Genomic DNA, 12,402 nt, shown 5'->3' on the forward strand with positions numbered 1-12,402 from the left:
CCAACTTGAATTGTGAAATAAACCTGATGGCTATTCTTTTCATATTCAGAGTAGGGCCTTCAGAAACCCTAAGAACTCACAAATTGATTAAAACAATGTTTTTGGTATCCAACTAAGATGTACTTTGATAGCTCACCCATATAAGTTTAAATATTGATTAACATTGCATGACTTCAATGGATTCTTTTTGCTACAGCTAAGCATAGTGGGTTTTAATTATTCCCATTGGACACAGTTTTCCATGGACTCAGAATTTCAGCCTTTCTGTCTTTTCTCTGTCCATAGCTGTCCATGTAACATCAGCAGCTACCAGTTCTCTCAGGGGAAAGTTGTTTCTCTTGTCTTTTTTGGCGTGGCTTGTGACTGTAGTCAAGAAAACAGTTATACCCCTGGTGAGTGGCTGGAAAAGAATCTTGGAAAGTGTAGGGATATTGAATAAAGAGTTGTGATGAATGGTTCATGCTCAGTCAGCATAACAAGTAACTTTTTTCATAAACCAAGGAAAATTAAAGCAGTACCAAATCAGTTTATACCTCAACCAGCACCCTGAGAACGTACCGTATCTTTCCACCTCTCCTATCTTTCTTGCTATATGTCTCACCTTTCTTCCTTTCAATACACTTTGATTTCTTTCTTTGTATCTCTTTTCCTTCCCTGCCCTGCCCTCTTCCCCTCACCCTGCTTATATTTATCCCTCTATACTCCCTTCCTGTCCTCCTTTCTCCTCCTCTTCTCTCGCTTCTCTGAGTACAGGTGGAATTAAATAACTTTGTAGTTTTAAAAAACTATATTATTTATTGGATATGTTACTGAACACATTTTTCATAATTATAAAACAGTATTTGAGAAGATGAAATCTCTGTGAACCTCTTTTCTTGGTCTGTAATTGGGCAATGACAAAAAGTTAGAAAAAAGTCACTTGAGTCACTTTTCTGGGAGATGTGCAAATCCTTACACATGGTTAACTCTTTGCCTTCTCTAGGGTAAGGTACGGATCAACAAGAAAAAAAATCCCTGTCTCTCGTTATACACATTATCAAATAATTAATTTAACTGATTTATCTGAATTATATTGGTTTGTAACAAGATCACTGATAATCTACGTAGTGTTTCAGAGTGATTTAAAAAACTATGCCCTCTCTTCAAAACACTATTTTCTATGGAAAAATTATCACAATACACCGATTTTATGAAAAACCCATACATTTTAGTGCCGTTACCAGTTTCCTATTTACTATAATAGCTGTGATTATAAATATTCACCCTATGCCTTTTACAATGTGACCCATATTCCTGGGGTTGTGCAGTGCACAGCTCACACAGCTGTATGCAGAGACACAGATGAGGTGGGCTGTTGGTGAACTTTGAGGCACACTGATGGGAGCTTTGGGATAGGACCCTGGAATTGCAGAAGATTTTAGACTTGTAAATGTCACAGGAAGAAACTATAAAAGAAATGGAATGAGTTTTGCAAATGGAGTACGTTTAGATTACTCTTTCTCTTGATTTTATTAGTGAGTACACTGGCACCTTGCTTTGCTGCGCTGTAATCATTGCATTATTTGACTACAAACAGCAGGACGATTGTTCGATTAGTTAGGAATGGAGCACGAGCATGCTGGCATTTATCGTAAAGCAGGCTTAAGGTGATGTTCTCAGAGCAAGGGATGGTTGACACCCTTTAAATTTAATCAGCTAAGAATAAATGTGAGTACACCCATGTATGTGAGTATAGTAGAGGGCTGGTACTAGCACAACAGTAAGGGGCTGAAAGTATCTCTAAGAAAGCACAATTTCTCAGTGAGTTATAACAGTACGAAAATTGGCCTAGGATTGCCGTGAAGCAAATTTTCTACCAGTTGGATGCCTTCTGGATCAAAAGAGTTTAAGGCAGTAAGGGTATATATATTTTTTCCTTCTTCACTGCTGCTAATATTATGTCTTTAAAAATTTTTTTTAATGTTTTTTGAAGCAAATATTAAAAAAATCACAGACAAGCCATTTGCGGTTGGTTTCAAGCAGAGCCAATTTAGATTACGAATGCATAGGCTTCTGTATATTTTTGTGCCAAGATAGTTTATAGTAGTTCTTTCAGTAGCTAACAACAGTACTAACTTACTGAAATGATCTCAATAAAAATGGCATTCCATTAAAACTGGAGTTTTTCTTTTCTTATGCTCTTGTGAATTGATGTGGCTTTAAATTTTTTTCAAGGAACATTTGTCAGCCAAATGACAATAATTCTGTCACTAGGTAAGATTCTTCCAAATAAAATGACATATAAATTACTTTTGAGACTGTCTAGCAAAATTGTAATTCAAGAGCTGCTTATTATAGTTTCAAGCCATCAGGGTCTCAAATGTGATTATTTACACTCGCTAGATGAGGCGTGATCCGTACATGATCGGCCATGGTCCTGAGGACTGGTGGCGTGTACACGTGCGACTTCACGCCACTAGTGGAAGAAAGATTCTTCTGCCCTTGTGTTTTTAGCTTTTCCTAACCTTGCCACCTGCCATCTTTCAACAAACATAAACTGGCTCCCACTAGGTTGTTACTGATCCCTGAAACTCTACCCTACATCAATCATTCCTTTACTTTTCTTATTGACGGATCCTTTTGTTGTGATCATGAATGTGCAAAGTGGTCTAACGAGCCCCTGACTTGTGTTCAGGAGATTGGGCTACTGTGCTGCTGTGTTTCTATAAGCAAGTTACTTGGTTCCTCAGAATCAATGTCTTTATGTATATAAAAGGGTTAATAGAGCCTTCCTGGCAGTATTTTTATGAGGATTAATGATGAACATACCTAAAGCCTCAATAGATTTTCATTAATATTTTCCTTTTGGAATATCACAGTTGTCCACATGATCTGCTAAAGTCTTTAACTGAGTGTAACCTACTAAACGATGAAGCTGTAAGGAGGGCAAGATGACTATGGTATTTACAGAAACAGTCTTGTTCGATGCCTCTTGTCTCATATTCCTTGTTTCTGTGTCCGAGGAGAATTGACATTATGCTGAGTCCTATATTTAGATTCTAGGTTTCTGTTTCTGTGGCTCAACCTACAGCTGTGCATGTGTGATTCTGAGGCTGGTATGAATTTGGGGTGAAGACTTAATGATCTTATTATTTCATCATGTGTGTGAAGGATTATTTGATGTGATTGGTTTAGAACACATAGAATGCATTTCAACAAATGGAAAGTTTACTAAGTGACCTATACATAGTAAAAAAAATGTAATAAAGACTGAAAAGATAAAAATCCCATCAGTTTTAGATCATTCTTTATTTTAGTGGGCGATGTGGGAGAGGAAAGATTTAACTTTTAGGTGCTGCATGATATATAACACAAAGGAACATCTGAATAATAATTTTATATACGCAAGACATTTTAAGCACTAATCAAAATATGTTAATTTTTTTTTTACCATGGCTATAGGTCATTCTTTCTTCTGTGCCTTAACATATGAATATATATGTTCCAAAGCAAAACTTTGAGGCAGCCATGCAGCAGAAAATTTAGACTTAATCCCTCTTCTTAATCCTGAATTTTGTTTATAAGCCTTTCTGCTTTCCCAAAGCCCTTACATTTTCTTTAGTATTGAAAACCACAGAGATGGCTTTCTTCTCCCAGCAGAGGGAACCTGAGACCTGTCACTTTCTCCTGACCTTCCCCCTATATGGCACTGAAGATCCAGCACTTGCTCTTGGCTGCTTTGGAAAGTGACTGAACATTTTTTTTCTGAAGCATTGAGTTACTTTTACTCTTATAATGGACAGACGTTTTGAGAAACTACCTGTTGGGCTTTGCTTAGACATGCTTAGACATGAAGCAAACAGTGAGAGGCTTTCACCCTGAAAAAGAAAAGATGTGGGGAGGAGTGTGGGCCGTACAAAGAGGTGTTTGGCTGAAAAACCTTACTGGCCAGACTCCTTCTCCTTATGATGGTAGGAAGGGAATTCTCAGGATCACCTCAGGGGAAGGGCTCCTTCTTCATTTGTTCTTTCATAAAAAGGGAGGTATCTTATTTCAGAGAGGGCTTAGAATTTTAATGAAATCCAATCGCTATTTATTGTCTCTAATATGCCAGGCAGCATGTTTGTCAGAGGCATCAAAAACATAAACAATATGAGCCAGACCATTAGACACAAATAGGAAGAGAACACAAAACAAGGGTGGGGTGATGAAATGGGACCAGGTATGAGGCTAATAAAGGTGTTCGGTTAAGAAAATGCCCTTCACAGAGGTGGGCCACAAATTTGCTCCCAAAACTCTTTAGTAGCCAGGACATCTAGAACACAATGTCAATGAGATAAAAACAAAACCAAAAATAAAAACATTGCTCATGTGAAACATAAATATTCTTGGTTCCAAAGTCAAATGGAACTTTTCCAGTGTCCTCAAACAATAAATATTGTGCACATGTTTATCAAGCATGTACAATGTGCCAGGCTGTGTGTTCTGTGCCAGAGAAGAAAACAGAATAACTATATGCAGAGAGAGTAGAGGTCGCCAGCTGGCAGCTTTGGGTTACTCTGGTCCACACGCATAATTGGAACTTCTGAGTTCTTTGAATATTAGTGATGCACAGAGGAGCTGAGAGGGTAAATTGGAACACTATCTTCTCTCCCCTTTGAGACTTCCTGCTCCATACTATCCTTTTAAAAATATAAGTCCCACAAAGTTTAGTTTATGCTTGTTTAGTTTGCGTTTCCATTATCTGCTTGATTTTGGCAAGTGGGACTGTTTGAAATGTTTGGTAAAGGAGAGGAAAACAGTATTCGCACTCTGCTATGCACTACGGCTTTTTTCAGTACTGAGACAGGCTACTCCTGGGAGACTTTCCCTTTTTGTGTGTTTCAGGGCTTTCACGTTTATTATGGCATTTCTACTTGATTTGGAATAGACAAGACACTTGAAAGACTTAGGAAATCCACTAAGGAAATAGAAGCCGTCTGGAACCTTAAGATTAGTCAATACCCAGAATAGCTTAACCTATAGAGCCCCCAGGTCTATGATATATCCAACTGGGCCTACAGTAAATCAGACAGCTAATCTGACCTTGCCTTTCACCACGGTCCTCTTTCTTGGCAATTGGAATGTAGTAGGTTCCTTCCCCATGCTTTTCTTCCTAATGCTCAGTGCAGTCTTCTTTCAGGCATATCCCTCTTTTTATTTATGCACAAAGGTGTCCTCAGAGGTCCCAGAATTCAGTTTGGGTTAGCAATGACTAAAATTTGTTCATAATAAAAACATTTCTGAATCTCTGCTCCATAGGAAGTTTCAACAAATGTCTAATAAATATCCCTAAAGTAGGCGCTAACTATGGGGATGTCATATGTTAAATCTCTGGGCATGTATGCTACTTTCCAGGGTGCACTCCTGTCTGTTTAATAACCACCCTGTGTAAACCGTTCCTGATATACAATCCTCACCTTCCCTGTGGATCTCTGGGAATTCTGTTCTTTACTCATGGTCTTTTACTTGATCCGAAGCCCCTCTTGTAATATGATGGAATGGCATGCATTCTCACCTATTTACTAAAATATACCATCAGAAGGATCAATATTTCATGGAATTTAGATTTTTTCAGAGCTCTTATCTTGACTCTCTCAAGAGAATACTCTAATGTTTTTTTCTGTTTAAGAGATAACATGATGAGGTAAAGACACTTCTATTTTAATTCAAACCTAGTTAGTTAGTGAATGTGTGATTTTGGGGAAGTTATTTTCTGAGCTCAGGCTCATTATTATGAAGTGGAGATAATAGTGGTACCTAATACTTAGGATTTCTGCTGCAATTAAATAAGTGACTTCATGTGAAATATTTAGTACCATCCTGTGCCTGGCACATTGTGAGCTCTTGATAAAATTTGGCTCTTATTAGTTTAGTAGTATGGTTTTAGGATTAAACGAATGATTGTTATAAAGTTCTTAGCATGGTGCTGGACACACGGTTTATAGTAGATACTTAATAAATGTTAGGTGCCTGTTATTTCCTATTTAGATTCTCAACTTCATTTATTTTCTTCCCCTTGCCCCTAACCCTACCAGTACTTTGAAGAGGAACTCAATGAGTGCCAGCCTTTCTTATAATTCCAGGATCTCATAGCATCTAAGCTCAAAGCTAAATAAAATCTAGAGTACTCGTTCAACACTGTCTGGAGACACTTTTTGTTGTCACAGCTGGAGGGAGGAGGATGCTAGGTATCTAGCAGCTGGAGACCATGGAGGCAGCTAAGCATCCTACAATGTACAGGACAGACCCCCACTCACCTTCACAGACAACAATGATTTATCCCACCTTAGATGTCAGTAATGTTGAGGTAGAACCTGGTTTTAGAAATGCATATTCTTAGGATTTAGGGAACTCAGAAGGCTTCAAAATGGGTGACAAAATGAGGGGTGAGGCTGAATTTGGAGTTGTAAATAACTGACTAATTTATAGAATTCATTCTCCTTCAGAAATACTTGCTTCTACATGATGGTTACATATAAAATACTGTATATATGGTATTATACCACATACTGAAAAATGGGTATATCTTATTGGTTTGTACTAAAACTCATTTTAAATTCACCCTCAAACCAGATGGGTATGTTTTGAGAATCCCTGGTGGGTAGAGAGGTTTTAGCTCTTAAAGGAGATCAACACTGAGGGATTCTACAACCATAGTGAATTACTACTTAGCCATTGTTTATGTTTCTCGTGACAACCACGTGACAAGGGGAGGCAGGGGTTCTTGAGCCCACTTGCAGCTCCCAGAGACTGTTAGTCCCCAATTGCTTTGCAAGAGCGTGCCAGCTTATCAGCTTAAACAGCGTTAGCTATAATGTTGACAAGAAGCTGGGCATTGGGTTTACAGGCTGAAGAAAAGGAGTATATGAGAGACTGTAAAAATTTAAAAATAAAACCCTTTTGGATATTTTCTACAAAGATGCAGAGGTCTTGATTGATATCCTTTGCCTTCTGTTGCTGCAGATCAAACATTGTCAATAGTGCCTTATGTATCTCAATAAATCTATTCCCATTTTTTGATAACTATGGGGAAGGCTATTAGTTTTGGTGAGTGTGGGGGAGGGCAATAGGAAGAAGATATCCACATAGAGTATTTTAATCCCCCCTCCCCCAGGAAAAACCTGAATATTCCTTATGCTGGATTAAGATCATGGTTTAATGGCCTTTTGACATGGAGGTAACTGTATTTTCAATGTACGTGTGTATACTTTTGTTAAGGGTAGAGAACAGCTTTCTAGAGAGGGAAGAACTACCGGGCTAGGAGGTGAGCCGGTGTTTGGTACCACCTTTTCCCTGGAGCACTTGCTGATTCTAGAAGGGGGCTGAGAGCCTAGAAGGCTGGATGGTATTTTTGATAGCTTTGCAGAGTTGGAAGCAGGAATTATCATAGAGGGTCTATCAAGTGGGGGGCCCTGAGGACCCCCTGCCCCATCCATGTTATGTTGGGACTCTTAAGGGCTTCATCATAGGAACAATGGTAAACCTGAAGTAATCAGGTCCTCACAGGGACTTCAGTTCAGACTGTAATATCTCAATTTATGAATTCAGAGTGAGGTGATCACGAATGGGTGGTGCACCCAGGGGCCTGGCAGAAGCAAATGGAAATAAGTTTTGGAAAATATGATATCATCCTAGGCTTAAATTTATTGTTATACTAAACTTTGCAAACATTATGTCTGAAACCTGGTAAAGATTAACCAGACATTACATGACAACATGAAAACAGACAGGAGAAGAAAAAAATAGAATAGGCGCATAGGGGCTTCATACTGAAATCATCAAAATAAACTTTAAAAGAACTATAATTTTTATGTTGAAGAATTTATAAGCTAAGAATTAGAACATTGTAGAAAACTAGAAATTATAAAATAAGACCTAAATGGGTATTCTGGAAATGAAAAATATAATAAGAGAAATTGAGAACTTAAAGGATGGGTTTAATGGTAGATTTATCAGAGCTGAGGAAAGAATTATGAATTAGAAGATAGGTCAATATCAAAATGAAGCACAGAGAGACAAAAGGAAAATACAAAAGGGAAAATACAAAAGAGAGAATAAGGCACACAGGGGATATAATGAGAAAACCTAGCATGCGGCCAATTGGAGTTCAAGGGAGAGAAATGAGAGAAAATGAGAACAGAGACAGTACTCGATGTTATAATAACTGCGAACTTTCTAAAATTGACAAAGAACATCAAAGAATAAGGAGAGAAGCCCTCGGAACACTAAGCAGGCTAAATAAAAATAAATGTGCACTTTGGTACATAATAGTTAATCTGTAGAAAACCAAAGAAAATAACCTTTAAAATATACCAAGATTTACCTTCAAAGAACCAGCAACAAGACCGAAAGCTGATTTCTAAATAGTAACAATCTTCACAGAAGACAATGGAATGTTTTCAATGAGCAGAAACAAAATAACAGCCAACTTAGAATTTTACACTTAGTGAATGTTCCCTTCAAGAATGAAAATAAAAATATTTTCAGACAAATGAAAGCTGAAAGAATTCTTTAGAACAGATATTGCATTAAATAAATATGAATTAAAGAGTGTTCTTCAGGCAGTAGCAAAATGACCCTACAGATAAAGGAAGAAATGAAGAATAATGAAAATGGAAAATCATGCGACACATGTGAATAAATATCTACTCTGTACGAAAACACTGATAATGTCTACATGAGCTTAAGATACATATAGAAAAATAGTCCTATATAAGTTGGGAAGAGAATAAATGGAGTTAAATGCTTTAATGTTTTGATTAGTGAAGATTGCAAGTGGAAGCTCAAGGCTAAATACTAAAGCAATAGTAACAGAACAAATAACTTTCAAGAAAATAGAAAGGGAAATGGGATTATAAAAATAATCTAGTAAGGAAGGGTGGTCTTTTCATAAATGGACTTGGTCAAATGGCTGTTCATGTATGTGTGTGTGTGTACACATATATACGTATATGTATATATACATATACATATACATATACATATATATGTATATGTGTTTATATATGAAACTAAACTTCTATGTAAATATCAAGTCCAAGCAGATTGTACTTTAAAATGAAAAGAGAAACAATATGCTTCTAGAAGATAATTTAGGAAAATGACTTCATGACCTCAGGGTAGGTAAAAACTTTAAACAGAAAAAAATACGAAAAAAAAAAGGACAACATTTGACTACATTTAAATTAGAAATGTATTTCATTCAAAGACATCATGAAGAGATTAAGAAGGCCACATAATGGAAAAAGATATTCATAAGATATATAACCAAAGAAGGTTTATATCTAGATTTAAAGAGTTCTTACAATGAATATGAAGAAGAAATTATCCAATAGAAAAATAGACAAGGGACTTGAACAAACATTGTACAAAAGAGGATATACAAATGCCAATAAGTAAATGAAAAGCCACTTGACACAAAATAGTCATGGGGATGTTAAGTACAGCATAAGGAATATGGTCAATAATAATTATAATAACTATGTATGGTGCCAGGTGGGTACTAGATTTACTGGGAGGGATCACTCTGTAAATTAAATAAGTGTCTAACCACTATGCTGTACACCTGAAACTAATATAAAATAATATTGAATGTCAATTATAATTGAAAAAATTAAAAGGTTTAAATAAAAAGAAAATAAATCAGTCAAAGCAAAACAAATAAACCAAAAAAAAAAGAAAAAGGCACTTGAAGACATTAGTCATCAGAACCACAAGGAAATGTCACCATATTAGCTAAAATTAAAATTACAGATGATACCAATTATTGGTGATTTGGAGTGATAAAAACTCTCATAGGCACAGGGTTGGTGAGAGTATAAATTGGTGCAGCCACTTTGGAAAACCATTTGGCATTATCTCCTAAACTTTAAGATAAGTTTGCAGTAGATATTTCATTCCCAGGTTTATACCTGACAGAAATGTGTGAGCTTGTACACCAAGAGACACTTGTATATAAGAATATTCATGGCAGAATTATATGTAATAGTCCCAAACTGTAAAGAACTCAAAATGTCCATCAACAGTAGAATGAATAAATAATTGGCATGTTCAGACAATAGGATGTGATACATTAATTTGAAAAAAGAATAAACTACCACCAAATGGAATGTACCACCAAACATTGTATTGGTGAAGGAAGCCAGATACAAAAAGGAAATATTCTATATGATTCCATTTATATAATGTTTAAAAACCAGGCAAAACTAAAATATAGACTTAGGTGATACAACTATAAAGAAAAATAAGAAAAGAATTGCCATAATGGGATATTGGTTACTATCGGCAGGGGCAGAACCTGTTGTTATTGGGAGGAAGCATATGCAGGGTGTTTTTGCAGTGCAGGAAATGTTTTATTTTTCTACCCTCATGTGGTTACGTGGGGGATCTCTGTAATAAATGCTTAAGCTGTACTTTTCACTTCTTGCATGTTTTTGTATGTGTGTTATAATTCACAGTTAAAAACAAGGTAATGGGGCAAATGAAGGAAAAAAGTGACCTACTATCATGCTAACAGCAGAGAAGATACTGGTCCTAAATTTTCAACTGAGACTTTCTATGGTAGATCCAATCCCTGTTTATAGCCCTGTTACTGCACTGGGCCGTGGTGATAAAATATCAAAACGAGAAAATGGAAATTTATGTTCTACTTTTTGATGCTCATTCGACTTTGGCCAATTTCCAATTCCATGAAGATTTGAGGGTTTTATAGGCATTCATTGTTACGGGTCAGCTAAAAACCTGAGGTGAGGGAAGATCTTGAAAAACATACACTTTGTGGGAGAGCCGAGCTTTATATATTTTCAGAACAGGGTGAGGACTGCTATTGTTTGTGGCCACCCCAAATGAAAGGAAATCAAAGTAGACATTTTCAAATGACATTCTCTGAAATATTCATTATGTGAGTCCTCAGAGATACTTACAAAAACTCTTTTAAGTTATTGCAACCACAATAAAAGGTGAGTTTCTTTACTTTGTGTCAATATATCACAAAATAAAGCCTACTTTCTAGTGTCAAACTTTGAAGTACTGCATTTAAAAAGATTTAAGTGCTGATAATTGTAATGAAAAGAAAGTCTTTACAAGAATTGCTAGAGTTCCTGAGGGTTATAGCTGGGTAATGAGGACTGGTTATCCTATTGGAGTGGCATCAAGTAAGTGGTTTTGGCATATGAGAACACTCTGGCCATCAAATTGCTACCGCAGATCCAAACTAAATATATTTAACTTAAAATTGATAATGGCAGGTTGGTTCTGTGGACTCTTTATTATTGGTCACCCCAGACCTTATAAATGCAAATTTTAAGTGCAGCTTTAATACAGTACATATTTGTTGAGCACCCACCACGTGGACTTGAATATATCAGTGCTGGAGAACTCAGCCTCTATGGACATAACCTAATGAGGAATGTAACACAACTGTGACCATGGATGAAGGTTTCCCTTGTGCTCTGCTCAGCCCTTCCCATTCTCTGCTCTAATCCTCAGAATGACCTTGAAAGATGGCCATTGTGATTACCTTGTTAGAGAAAAGGAAGCTGAGGCTCAGAGGGGTTGAGTTACAGCTCCAAGACCACAGAACTAAGTAACAATGACCATGGAAGAGCAAAATACAGTTTTACTCCACAACCCCCAGGTGTATGTTACAAATACCTGGGTTTTTTTTGGCTTGTACAACTCTAAGCTGCACAGTTGCTTTGAAAGACTCAGTCTACTTGTGTATAAATAAGGATATGATGTTTGCCCTTCTAAATGGAAGTAAAGGGTAAATCTGCACTACTACAAAATGGGGGAATGATTTGTCCACAACTTGCGCAGAAAATACGTGCTTCCCAGGCCAGAGTCAAATAGTGAATTCTGTTTACAGATGAGGCCAAAACAGCCTCCTAGTGGCATTTTTCTTTGAAATGCAGGTTGGTACAGGGGAACTTCAGGGAAAAATGAGATGGGTGTGGGAACTCTGCAGGTGTGGCCAAGAGGCAAGCTCCTACCTTCTGATTGATTTTCATTGTCTCTTCTGTGTGGTAGAGAAGGAGCTTTTCGCTGGAAGAAGTCAGGTTAACGTACACCTGGAGGCAGGGGTACTGAGAGAGTTTCCAGCAGTCTGGACCACAGCTGAAGGAGCAATTAAATGTTTCCGTGATGGACGCATTCAGCAAGGTGCATTGAGACTCTTCGGTCCACACGCTACAGAGAGAGGGGGAGAGTAAACACAGGTCCAAAGAGCTAACAGCAAGGAAGGCATAATCAGAAGGGATCATGTGTTAGCCCCTTAGCCTGAAGAATCTTTTTCAAATCTATAATACTACCTATTTGTTAAAGTTTATGCCTTTGAATAGAGCAACTTCAGGGAAACTACAATATAAACAACAAACTTGGCCT

The 12,402-nt window shown here is 37.1% G+C and overlaps 1 protein-coding gene across 1 annotated transcript in view; it reads right to left on the reverse strand.

Moving 5' to 3' along the window:
- Positions 1–12,402, reverse strand: part of KCNMB2 (potassium calcium-activated channel subfamily M regulatory beta subunit 2) — a 112,260-nt gene that overhangs the window by 1,874 nt on the left and 97,984 nt on the right. Inside the window, exon 4 of the mRNA XM_019626073.1 lies at positions 12,012–12,207. Coding sequence (XP_019481618.1) covers positions 12,012–12,207 — 196 coding nt within the window. The remainder of the gene's footprint in view (positions 1–12,011; positions 12,208–12,402) is intronic.

Source organism: Hipposideros armiger, unplaced genomic scaffold (genome assembly GCF_001890085.2).
Source record: "Hipposideros armiger isolate ML-2016 unplaced genomic scaffold, ASM189008v1 scaffold_656, whole genome shotgun sequence".
Lineage (NCBI taxonomy): Eukaryota > Metazoa > Chordata > Mammalia > Chiroptera > Hipposideridae > Hipposideros > Hipposideros armiger.